The 12,439-nt window shown below is 38.3% G+C and overlaps 1 protein-coding gene across 11 annotated transcripts in view; it reads right to left on the minus strand.

Annotated features, from left to right (window-relative positions):
• Positions 1–12,439, minus strand: part of BLTP1 (bridge-like lipid transfer protein family member 1) — a 105,324-nt gene that overhangs the window by 66,185 nt on the left and 26,700 nt on the right. For all 11 annotated transcript variants that reach the window (XM_081021842.1, XM_081021840.1, XM_081021839.1 and 8 more), the window contains exons 15-25: positions 11,545–11,700; positions 9,566–9,663; positions 8,496–8,674; positions 8,242–8,348; positions 6,730–6,935; positions 5,989–6,216; positions 4,785–4,922; positions 3,768–3,944; positions 1,695–1,823; positions 1,034–1,153; positions 513–793 (exon numbers count right to left, since the gene is read on the minus strand). In XM_081021842.1, coding sequence (XP_080877968.1) covers positions 513–793; positions 1,034–1,153; positions 1,695–1,823; positions 3,768–3,944; positions 4,785–4,922; positions 5,989–6,216; positions 6,730–6,935; positions 8,242–8,348; positions 8,496–8,674; positions 9,566–9,663; positions 11,545–11,700 — 1,819 coding nt within the window. The remainder of the gene's footprint in view (positions 1–512; positions 794–1,033; positions 1,154–1,694; positions 1,824–3,767; positions 3,945–4,784; positions 4,923–5,988; positions 6,217–6,729; positions 6,936–8,241; positions 8,349–8,495; positions 8,675–9,565; positions 9,664–11,544; positions 11,701–12,439) is intronic.

Here is a 12,439-nt window from a genome sequence, read left to right on the forward strand (position 1 = left end):
GCTTAAGGAAGCCAACTGTCACTAAAAATAATAGGAGTGTGCCTCTAAAGCAGCGGTTCTCAACCTATGGGTCCCCAGATGTTGTTGGACTACAACTCCCATCATCCCTGAGCTCTGGCCTTGCTAGCTAGGGGTGATGGGAGTTATAGTCCAACAACATCCGGGGACCCACAGGTTGAGAACTGCTGCTCTAAAGACTTAGGCTATGGCATGCGGGTTGCAGCATAAAATTAAACTAACCCCACTCCCCAAAAATCCTTGTCACTAACTCTCATGATTTAGTACATCAATTCCTAAACATGGAACCCATTAAATCACAATGACAAAATTCTGCCTTAGTATATTTATTCTAGTTATTAGCAAAGTACTTGTTAAGATTCATTCATGCAAGATCCTAAATATAACCACTTCACTTGTCCATCATTCAATAGCCCATTAAGCATGAACCACATTTTCACTTTTAGATCCATGTGACTACTTAAAGACATTTTTTCACCTGTAGCTTCTCTTACCTCTTAGTTCTGTTATCATGAGTTTCCAAAAAATGTCTCTGTGCTTCATGCTTAGAATGGTGATCTGCTGCTAAAGCAACATCAGCAGTGATAAGGCCCAAATTGACTGACCCTGCTTCTAGCCAATATGCTCTCCGCAGCACTGCAGGCTGAAGGCCAACTCGGCAACTGTTCACTTGCTCAATGTATTGTCGTAGCTGGACGTCTTGAATGGCAGCACTTACACCTTCACCAACAGACTGATTGTGGAGGTTACAATTGGCAAGGCGTACAGCACCCATCTAAAAGTTAAATAGAGAAAAAATATCAGTAGGTAGCAGTAAAAAATCTGCCTCTCCCCCCACCCATGATAAATGAAATTTGGGTGGCATTACCCATGTCCCTCCCTCCTCAAGCACCTCCTTCCCAAGCAAATTATGTAATATCAACAGCTTATTCTTTTAAAGAAAAGTGTAAAATAATGTTTTAGAATTACAATACTACAGAAATGAAGGGTCATGAGATACGAAAAGAACACCTACCTTTATATTAGTGGCACAACCATGTTCTACAACGTATATATCTGCCCCATCTACAGCAAGTCGTGTCATAGTGTACTTTAATGCATCTGATGTTGGACAAGGGCCTGAAATGCAACTTATCTAAAGAAAATTTGGAACAGAAAACACAATTATGCAAAGAAAAGAAAAGAAAAGAAAAGAAAAGAAAAGAAAAGAAAAGAAAAGTACATAATTACATATTCTCCTTGGTATAATTTAAAAGGCATGAGAATAGTCATTATTCTTCTGCAAACTGTGGAACATGCGAACAGGATTTCCACCTTCTAAACAGTAAAATTGGTGTCCTGGGGAGGGGGTGTCTTACTTTTCTGCAGAATATCTTAACTTTTTAAGAAATCCCTCTCTTCCATATTGCCATTTTGAACGCTGCAACTGCATTTCTGTTTTCCACGAAACTTATTTCAGAAGCTTGCCTCAATCTAGTTTATAAATTCCAATGTGTGCAAAGCATTTCACCCGTTTCATGAGCAAGTGGCAGCAATGGTTGTGGGGGAGGGGCTTCGCCGCAACTACTAATAAAGCTGGAAGGGCATTAATCTCCAAATGTTCACCTATTTCTTACATGACCAATTTCTCTTACCAAACTATAGCTAGAAAATATCAGATCATAGCTAGGCCTTACCTTAGCTTCACAGAAGCGGCGATCAATTCCATGCTGACATATGACTACAGATTTTGGCCTTTCCAGTTCAAACTCACGGCACGCCACATGAAACACAAATGTCTGTCCCCATTCGAGCAGGCATGCAAGCTGCAAAGAGGTAAGAACGCGTTGACTACAGTGAAACAGTCATTAAAACTGAAGGTTTTCATAACTATTTGAAAAATGGCCCAAGAAACTGAACTTTCATGGCTTCCGATCCTTGGAACTGATTCTACAAAATGAGCTCAAAATCTTGCCCTTATAATCATCGTTGTAATGACATACATCCTAGGTCTGCAAAAAGGGAAAGGGCAACATACAAGGTAGCTTTGGAATGCAAGCAGCCAGGTGTAGTCAACATTCATTACCAACTATCTGCTATAGAGTTTTAACTCACTTGTACAACAGACTTGTGCTTGTGTAAAGGTGGCTTCACCTACCCCTCCCCCCCCTCTATAGCCCCCCTGCATTCCCCAATATCTGATCCAGAGATTTGGGGGACTATCCACAACAGGTAGGATGGGGACAGGGGCTGCAGCGAGGAGGAGGTGTGAAAGTCCCATCGCACCCTCTTTTTATAAATAGCATTTGTTTGACTCCAGGTTTGTTTCTTTGTTTAAATCCTTCAACCAATAACTTCTACTCTTCATATTCACACTAAAGCAGCACACAGGAAAAACTGGAAAGGATCAACAAATGGAACATTGATATTGAAAAACACACTGCTTGCTCAAAGGTGCTTAAGTTGCATGACAACCAACGTATTGATTCACATGTTAGTCCAAGTATTTGCCAAAATACACATACAAAATAACTGGACTTTTCATTTTAAAAAAGTAATTTCAACTGGAAAAGAGGCCTATGGACTTTCCATACTAATTTTATATACATAATATATTCAGTTATAACAAGCTTCTTATCCCTAGAGAGTATGAAGTAGCACTTTGTTGAGAAATCTTTTTAGTAAGCGTATTATTGTGAACAATTGTGCTGTTCTCACTGAAAATATATTCCACAGAAACTGGTGCTAAACACAATGGTTTCTCATGCAACATTTAACTACTTCATAAAGGGGGGGGGGGTGATGACGTTCATATAGAAAAAGTAAGAATGCATTCAACAGGCAAGTTCTCCACAAGCCTCTTTCTTCAAGTCTTTTTACAAGGTGTTTTCTCCTATGCAATCAGAACCTAAACTGCCATGAACAAATGAGAACCTCAACGTTATCTACAGTAGATTCCTGAAAAAAGGAACACAAAAGCTGACAGTGCTTTATCCTCCTTCGTTAAGGTTTACTAATGCAGTCAGATTTAAACAGTTTAGCTTTAAAAAAATATATTGTGTGGATCCAAGCCAAGTAAATTAAAGCAAACCAAACAAAGGTGCATGTGGAAGCTATTTGAAATTCCTGATGCTTATCGTCTTAAATTGTGGATAAGAGCTAAGTTTAACATTTTGAGGTTTAAAAATCTGGACCAACATTTACAGTCCATGTACTTCTTTCTTTTCCTTCTTTCTCTCTATCTAAAATTCCTCCCTTGATTATCATTTTGGAATTTCAATTCATTTTAGATAGAAACAATCATGTGAATATTCCCTTCAATATCTGGTGTTTCAGAAAAACAGCAAGGAAGCCTAAAATTAGTGACCTAACTTGTAGAATCATAACCTAGTTTAATAAAGCCAGGGTATACAAAAGTTTCAGGGACTCACATGCCACCCTTTCATGAGAGCAGGAAAACAAGCCAGAAAGCTGCACTCAACGAACACTTCCCGTTACATGCAAACCATGAGTTTTGATGGTTTCCAAGCAAACCAGGATTCATAAGCCAACTTTAAAGAATGGCTTCATAGTCTGGCTTGTTTAACCAGAGTTTCCCAGATTGCATGGAATGGGAAGTTATGATTAACTGAGACTTCCTGACTTGCATCTCTGCCTATGTGAAGAAAGGAGGTATAGGGGCTGCATATGGCTTAGCGTGTTTGGATCAGACGCTTGGTTCATGCTAAAAAAACAGTGCACACATTCAAATCCAATGCTAAGTGGCATACCTGCGGAACTGTAACTTTGGATGTCAGGCTCCCAGCTTGCACATCAATCAACCATGCATATTCTAAAGAGTCAGCTCCCAGGGGCAAACCTTCTGCTGAAAACATAGCATGGGCCCTTAGCTGCAGACCTGAAAGGCTCATATGACCCTCACGAAGAACTTCATCCACACTGGGCCTCTGTGAAGAATAAAAGACTGGTTATGTGGGGGAGAAAGCCCACTAAAATAAGCCTGCATTATCTGGCTATGGATTAATATTTTGCAGCTATGCAATAGTGTTGCTCTTCTTTTGAAATAGAAAAGCAAATGTTTATAGGTTCATCAGATGCAGGTAAGCTATAATTTTGCCAAAATGCACAAATTAGATCAAGATGCTTATGACTCTTACTTATTTTGTTTATCTATGGTGAACGAAATAAACAGTTTAAAATAATTAATATGAGTTAAGGTTGCTGAAGCAACACATCTTTATGGGGGAAAAACATGGTTGTAACGAGCGACATCCAATAGTGTCATCCCTCATGCACAATGGACTTCCATTTGCAGAACTGGACTTCCTTTTCTTTCCACCTCCCTACAGCACCCAGTGTGCCCCTGAAATTTGCTCAGAAGGTGAAGAACTGGCCAAATAGATGGGGAACAGAGTTAGTTAGCTGAAAAGAGGAGGAGGAGGAGGAGAAGGGGAAGTTCCATCTCATCTGCTGCTACAATGTTGAATATCACAGAATACTTGTAAGTTCAGTGCCATCACTAATGTATCTTAAGGCATAAAATGTAAACACAGTGGTGAGTGCTGGCAGTGCTACAGCACATGTTTAAGAAAGGCTAGCAGAACTGACTGACCCTTAAGGAAAAAATGCTTAGAGGTTTTATTTACAGTTAAGCAGTATATAAATTTTGTTAAACAAATTGTCAAATTAACAAACAGCTGTTCAAGCAGCTTTGAAAGTATGTAGTCATAGAGAACCTTACATGAAGGCTTGAACTAACTAACAAGAAAATGATTTACCCATGTTACCTGATAGTTGTCATTCAAGAATAAATTCAATGGTGATAACACAAGCTGTAACATAGTTTCCTTGTATCCTTTTTTCATCTCAAAGCATAACCTTTCCAAGAAAGCTGTGGGACATTCAGGGCCCTCACTGTTGCAGTGCTACAGTACAAAACACCAAAAATGCCATCAAATGTTGCTCAATGGAATATCAAAGCTGTTCAAATAGTCAGATTACGAAAAAACCTCACAACACTCTTCAAATGGAGCAGGCCACATAGGGAAGTAATTCAATCCCATAAATCAGCATCATATCTTAACTATTTGTGCAGATCCTTGAGTGCTGTATGGCAGAAAGTTTGTGCCCCTCCCTTTCCCAATACAAGCAGCAATGTCCCTATGATGGCCCATCTCTCTAGGGCCAAGATCTGAAAGAGTGGGCTTCTGGTTGTGGCACATGCCTACATCTATGTATGGGTGCACATGAGACAGGGATGTCACTTTAACACTGTCCAAGACACATATGGGTCTTGAAATGCAATTCAGAGACTAACTGACATTGAGTGCTCCCAAGGAAAATAAAGCTCATGTAACTCTTAATAGCTAGCTTCTTGCCACCATTCATCTATTAGAGAAGTCTCTCCCAACAGATACAAGTTTCCTTGTAAGCCTGGATGGAGAGCACATATTTTTTAAGTTTAAGGCTTAGTAAAATACTCCACAAGCAGCTGCCGGAAAGAGAGAGATCATGTGGGATATTTTATAGAAAGATAGAACCGAACTCTTGATAATGAACTAATTAATAAATGTGATTATTGGCACAATACAGAAAACTGCTGTGTGGCATCCTATGGAGAGGGAAGAAGCACCAACAGCTTCTGTGAGAGACTCACTACTAAAATGGCTGCAGCTATTTGCAGCTTCTCCATAACCTTATGGCTGCACCAACATCACTACCAAAGAAAGGAGTGAAGGAGTGAGGAAGAGGTAAAAACTGCCCTACCTCAATAAGATATCTTTGTCCAAGGAACTATACATTGCTTTGCCATGTGCCTTTACAATATTTTCTATTGATGTGTGTGTACTACTTAAAGGGACACACCCAAGTCAAACATGACCAATACACCAAAGTCAGGAATTCTCTTTTTCTATGTGCGTACTTATTTTTTTTAAACAACTGGGTGCACATCTGATGCTTGGGGGTAAACAAAGCACCCAAAGCACTTACCACTGGCAGTCGCCCATGCACTTTGTACACATTAACAAGCACGGTAATATCCCAAGGTCGCAAAGTGAGGGGGTGAGCATGTCTGGCTGATGTGTCGCTCTCCTTTTTGTCAGCATCAACTCCTACTGCAGTCCACCCAGAGCTTGAAGAAGTTGACATGGACAGTACGGGGCTTGAAATCACTTCCTCAAAATCAGTGTACATGTCATCTTCACCGAAATAATTTTCCTGGCAGGACCAATTAGCAAAACACATCATAAAAGAGCATAACGTAAACCTTTGACACCACAATAAAGCTCCAATCCCACAATCCATTTAAACTAATAAACAAGCTTTCATTTTTAAACTATATATGAATAGTTAGTATGATCAGGGTTAAGTATCTTATCATAAGCTTCAGAGATGAAAAGCTTCCAATTACCAAGCTTTTTAAGCAACGAGGAAGGCTGATTTGACAATAACGAAACTGTATTCATTATTTATAAAGTACCCAATACTAGAGCAAAACAGAACAAACTGCAAACACTTAAAACTTGGTGGTAGACTGCACAGCTCACATTTCTGCTGTCACCCACATGAAAAGGCAGCACACGCTGACCCATATCTACACAGAAACATCACACTCAGTTCCCCAAGCTAGAACCATCTAGACTTTCCTTCACACGGTAAAATGACTCATAGATCAAAACATTGCTTGTTCCACGTGCTTTAATAAAGGTAAGACCAGCGAGTTCATCATACCTTTATAGAAAGGAAGGCTTTCAAAAGAGGCCCATATAAAGTTATATGGGAGTCTGGAGAGAGTTCCAGTTCTACACGGAGTCTGTCTGGTGGAAGCTCTGAGGGGTCAACGGGGAGACGGGAAGAACCGGAAGGGGATATACCCCTGTCTGTCATTTTCTGTGATGGTCTCGATGCAGATAAGATTGATTCTTCCATTTCTGACACTTGGGAGTAAATGAAAATAATTTTGCACAACAAGCTAAAACATTTATGGATTTATAGTTATAAAAACTCAAGGAAGCTTTAAAGTTTGATATCAGGTAGGCAACTTCACTTTATTCCTTTCAGCACGCTGAAGACATTCTTATTTGGACAAGTCTACCCAAATGTTTAGAAAGTCTGCAGGAGTTTTAATTTGTTTTAGTCTGTTTTATTGCATTTTTAACCTGTGTGTTTTAAATTACAGTACAGCTGTAATATTTTTAAGTGATAATTTTAATGTTTTACCTTTTGGGATAAACTGCTTTGAGTCTTTTCCTACAATAATCAAGTGGTATGTAAATTGTATTGAATAAAAACATTAACACATGTTTTATGCTTTTAGAGACTATATATTCACTGAACAAAGTATGGGTTGTTGCTATAATTACTGCTATGCAGAGTAAGCCCCATGAAATTAATGGTCATGACTAATTGGCATCTATTAATTTCAGTGGGTTTACTCATAAGTAACATAGGTTAGGAAACCATGGCAGGAAAAAGGAATCAAGAAAACTTAGAACTGTTATTAAGCATGCATACTATGTTTCTGCACTTTCTTGTTACTATGAGAGAAAAAAGAGTGACAAAGTGTACTTTTTGTCCTTCAGTCAACCATTGTCCAAGTTAGCAGAAAAGAAAAAAATATGTAAGCCACAATAGTTATTAAAATAAAATGCAGGGCTTGTGTTGCTCTATCAGTGACTCCCTATCGTATTAAGAACAATTAATATCGGACTAAGACCATCAGAGAAACAACGAATAGCATTCACCATTACAAAAGAAAGATGCCTCAGTCGTGCACTGAAAATTATTTATGGTCCAACATGTTTCAAGTTTTCTAGACCGTACAGAAACCTTTCAAGTTACCTTTTGAAAGTATCAAACCAGTTGCCCCTGAAGAAGAGGCACAAGATGCAAATAATTTGGTAAACGGCTTTAGTCGGAGACTAAAGTGACATAAAAAAACCTGATAAATTCATTAATATATGGTATTGCTTTATTCAATACTAAGTAATCAAGACCATCCAAGGTATCAACCAGCCACACACAAGGACAGTTAACCCTCAGTTATTCTGAGATTACTTGTGAAATGGAAAATGAAACACGAGCTAATCAATGTATCTTTGAGGTCACCTTCTTCCACTTTTGATAAGAATTGTACTGCTTGCATCCAAAGTATTCTAATTAAGCTCTATTTTCTCTTTCAAAATGATAACAGCTGCCATTTTCAACATTTTGAAACATAATAGGGACAAAGTTGGCACTTACATGACTGCTTTAACTGTTCATCAGCCTTCTGGGGATAAATTGGATGCCACACATAGTCAATTGTGAGCATAATGCATGGTACAGTCCAGCATTCAACCCAGCCAGCCCTTCAAATAAAATAAAAGATTTTTGTAATAGCTGACTGCTTTATTAACCATTTTATAACACTGAGAGAAAACACAGGAACCTAGACGAATAGTAACACGTTAGCTCCCTGTTACATTTTTGTATTTAGTAAGAGAAACAGAACTCACTCTTCTTGAGTCAAGTTCCTCCACCTTTGTTTGCTTGGTTTTTGACCACTTTGACTATCAGCCGAAACGCAAGACTCAGGATTTGCTTTGTTAGGGTGACAATCTTTCACCAGCATAAAAAGAGAATATTTACTGGGGTGGCAGTCAGGTAGAAGTAAGTGAAGATCAAGACCTTCTCCCTGAAAATATAACATGAATATAAGACTTACACAATATCCATACAACAGCTGCAAACCTTTATGGAAAATATTTTTGGCCTGAGGACTGGTATTTGCCCTATACCATTTCTGTACATTACTTTTTTGAACACATGTGCAACAAAATCATTACTTTCATGCGCAATTCATATCTACTGTTCTCACCAATCTAAGCTGAGTGTAGAGAATAACAATTTCAAGGAATGTAATGGGGAATTTACTATTTTGTTCATAGTAAATAACATAACTTACACTTTTAAAGAACATTTTATAGAAGGAATAATACATCATAACATTTTTACAAAGAGTTTACTGTTATGCACAATTACATAACGTATGATAAAATCAGTTACATTAAAGAAAATGCATATCACTGAAACAATCTCAATAAATTCACCGCAAAGCAAATAACTACACTTTCCTACTACTGTTAGTAAACTCATATATTCAAAGCTATACAAAAGGCACTGTGCTTATCGTTCCAAATTGTTAATCTTCGTATTTCTATTATTATTTAACTGCAAGACTACAATTGCCACTGTGTGCATGCCTTTAGAATGAAGATTAAAATGCCTAGCCAAAGATATGCATGTTATGAAGAGTTATTGTCCAAGCAGAAACACAGTTATTTAAGGTTTTGGCCTTCAATTACTAATGCAGTTACTTAACATTAGTCACACCAGCACTGCCACAGTCTTTTGAGATAACTGAGTAAAAGATAAAAAGCACTGGGAATATGCACTAAAGAATAATAAAAAAAAAATGTAGAACAGTTGTGATGAACTATGTCTCCTCTTCTTTAAAGCTCAGGGTTTCTTTGCAAAGAACGAGGAGGCATATGGAATTTATTGTTTTAATAGTAAAGCCACTTACCCTTAAAGAGAATCTAGTACTGCATGTGCTTGGAACAAAGTCAGTAAAAGGCAAGGAGAAAACTATGTTTAATGTTTCCCCACAGGCTGCAACATAAACTGCAAGAAAATAAAACGGGGGGGGGGGTTCAAATATTAATTATTTGTTAAAATTCTCTTAACAAAGACCACACTAGTGCTTCAGCAGATATATGAGAGGACAAAGAAAGAGCTTTTTATCATTCCTCTTCCTAAACTAATTACACACATGTATCACTCAGCTACAGAAGGTTAACAGAACAGGAAGAAAAACTGAAAGAATTTAATTCAATAGATATCATTTATATGGATAATGAAAGAGCCTTTTCCATTTTTACTCAGATTCAAAAGAAAGCTTATTCAAGCAGCCACTAGATGCAACCACATTTTTCTCCTTACTGCAATACCAAGCACATTGATGGAGAGTGGTCCAGGGGGCACCCCAAGTCTTTTGCACAGAGCCTCATCTCTTCTGCCCCAGCCCTTCCATCCCTTCTTTCTAACTTATTCTTTTTTTAAAAAAAAACTTTACTTACAGAGTGACTTTTCCCACTGGCCTAAATTTGCATCTATATACATAAATAAGCATATGCAAATTGCAGGTAATTTGTGTCTTCTAAAGACCCAGCAACACATCTGTGTGGATCATTAAGAGAACAATGTGTCATCTGCATATTTCTGATCCGCACATGGCACAGCCATGCTGCTGTAACAAAAAAGCAGGACTGCATCAAATGCAGAAGGGACTAGACACCTGCAAGAGGAGGAAAAGAAAGGTGTGGTGCCATCAACCCTGGTGGCACCAAAGAGCAATGGAGCCGAAACCTATCACACATGTTTTAAATATGAGTGTTCCCACTCTTTATTTATTTATCATTTAACATATGATAGCATTCATCCAGAAAATATGTTTTAAAACTCACAACCAGCAAGGGGGGGCAGGGAGCAGAGGAGAGTCACTCATCATCATTCATAATGAAGACCAATATGTTAAGACTGTAAATGACTTGATAGAGGGTGATGAGGTGTGACCTGTTCCCAATAACAACAGTATGAGCAGTACAACTACTGGAAAAGGACAGTTTCTCAGCATGAGAAAGTATCCAGAAGGCCCAAGATGCTCCCACAAATGACTGAGTCATGTACAGTCATGCTGTATCCTTGTAACTGATAGATTCAGGACATTTGGGCAGGCTATAACCTGAGCCATCCCTACGATGGTCACTGCCCTTGATGAAAAGTCATCTGGCATCGAAAACAGTGTGCTCACTACGAGCACAGCCATGAAAATGGCATATATCATCAGGCCACACTGGTGCCCAGAATCCTCTGCATGGACATGGGTTGGGCCCGTCATCCCTTCTTGCATTCCTGACTTTGGTTTTTGTCAAAACAGGTGGATTTCCATCTGCTTATTCAGACGGCACATAAGCCACTCTTGTCACCTCTGAGTTTTGGAATACTCCTACTTGGAACAAGAGAACAGGCATCTTAGAATTTTGTTTGTACCTGCTTCCATTCCCCTTTTGATGAGTCAATACCTCTTCAATATCAATTGCTTTCTAAATGACAATAAAGGACAAGCGATACCCTCAGTGTTAAGGAATGCCTGAGAAAGGACGCCCAATGAATGTATGAGAAACAGCTACCCTACTATGCTGGCAAATCCATACTTCCTGGTTAATCGCTACTGATTTATTTCCCCTTTCTGTGGAGCACTCTTTAAAATATACAATTAGCTACACTGAAAAACAGTGGAAATTTAGTGACTGTAGGAACTGGACTCTATTAGTAGAACTAGCAAATGGCGCTGCTACATCAGGGATTTAAAGGCTTTTCACAATTAAAGGGGGAAAGGAACTGAATATTATCATCAGATAAGAAGGAATTTGTTTTGGTTAAGTATGTATTACTGCTGCATATGGAAAGGAGTGTAGCATGCCTGCTTTAAAATATTCTCACCATTTTCCTGTTGTTTTGTGGAACAATCAATCCAGTTGTGCTGATTTGCTGCCCAAATCATTTCAAATTGATGAAACATGATTTTAAAATTCCATGAATAGGGAACAAATGAGAAGATATCAGGAGCACTGTCACTAGACCAGTCCTGAATCAAATCTAAAAATAAAGGAGACGTGTTAATGCAAGTCACTTGTGGGAAAAGACAATTGTAAAACTGATTATATTTTGTTGCATTAAAAAGTCAGTTTCCTTACCTTTTCTGTTGCATAATGCACTAAAAAACAACAACCCTGCTCTGTTGCAGTTTTAATCTACACAATTTTTTCCTCAGAAATAAATCCCAATTTATTCAATGGGACGTACTGTTAGTTAAGTATGCAAAGGACCACACTGCAAAAAATGAAGCATCTATGCCTACAATAACAGCAATAGTAATATGCAGCAGTGGCCAGTTAAAACAATGGGACTTGCCCATCCTTTCCTCCCTCCCTGCAGCACTGCCTCCCTGTCCTCCCATTCATCTTTAAGATCTGACCTTTGGATCAGATTTGGAGAGAGGAAGATGTCCTGTTGTGCAAACAAAACTCCATCTCTACTACTTTAAATATGCAGTTAAAGGCATTTGTGGGAAAGAGAAATACACATTTGCCTCATTCCCAGAACTGTAATCCAAACGGTCATTTTCAAAAATCTTAACTTTTGTAGTAGTCTCACAGACTGCAAAAGTCAGTTTTAGTGTTGTGTTTCTATTTTAGAATTTTGACTTCAGTTTTAAATAAGTATATTTCGGAAGACAAGAAATAATACACTTGAATGAGCTCTCAAAATTTAAAATATTACAAGTGCTGAACATTATGCAATTAAAGTAGTCCAACATTCTTTCCTTTTTTTGCAA

The sequence above is a fragment of the Podarcis pityusensis genome (assembly GCF_964106645.2).
Source record: "Podarcis pityusensis genome assembly, chromosome: 9".
Classification (NCBI taxonomy): domain Eukaryota; kingdom Metazoa; phylum Chordata; class Lepidosauria; order Squamata; family Lacertidae; genus Podarcis; species Podarcis pityusensis.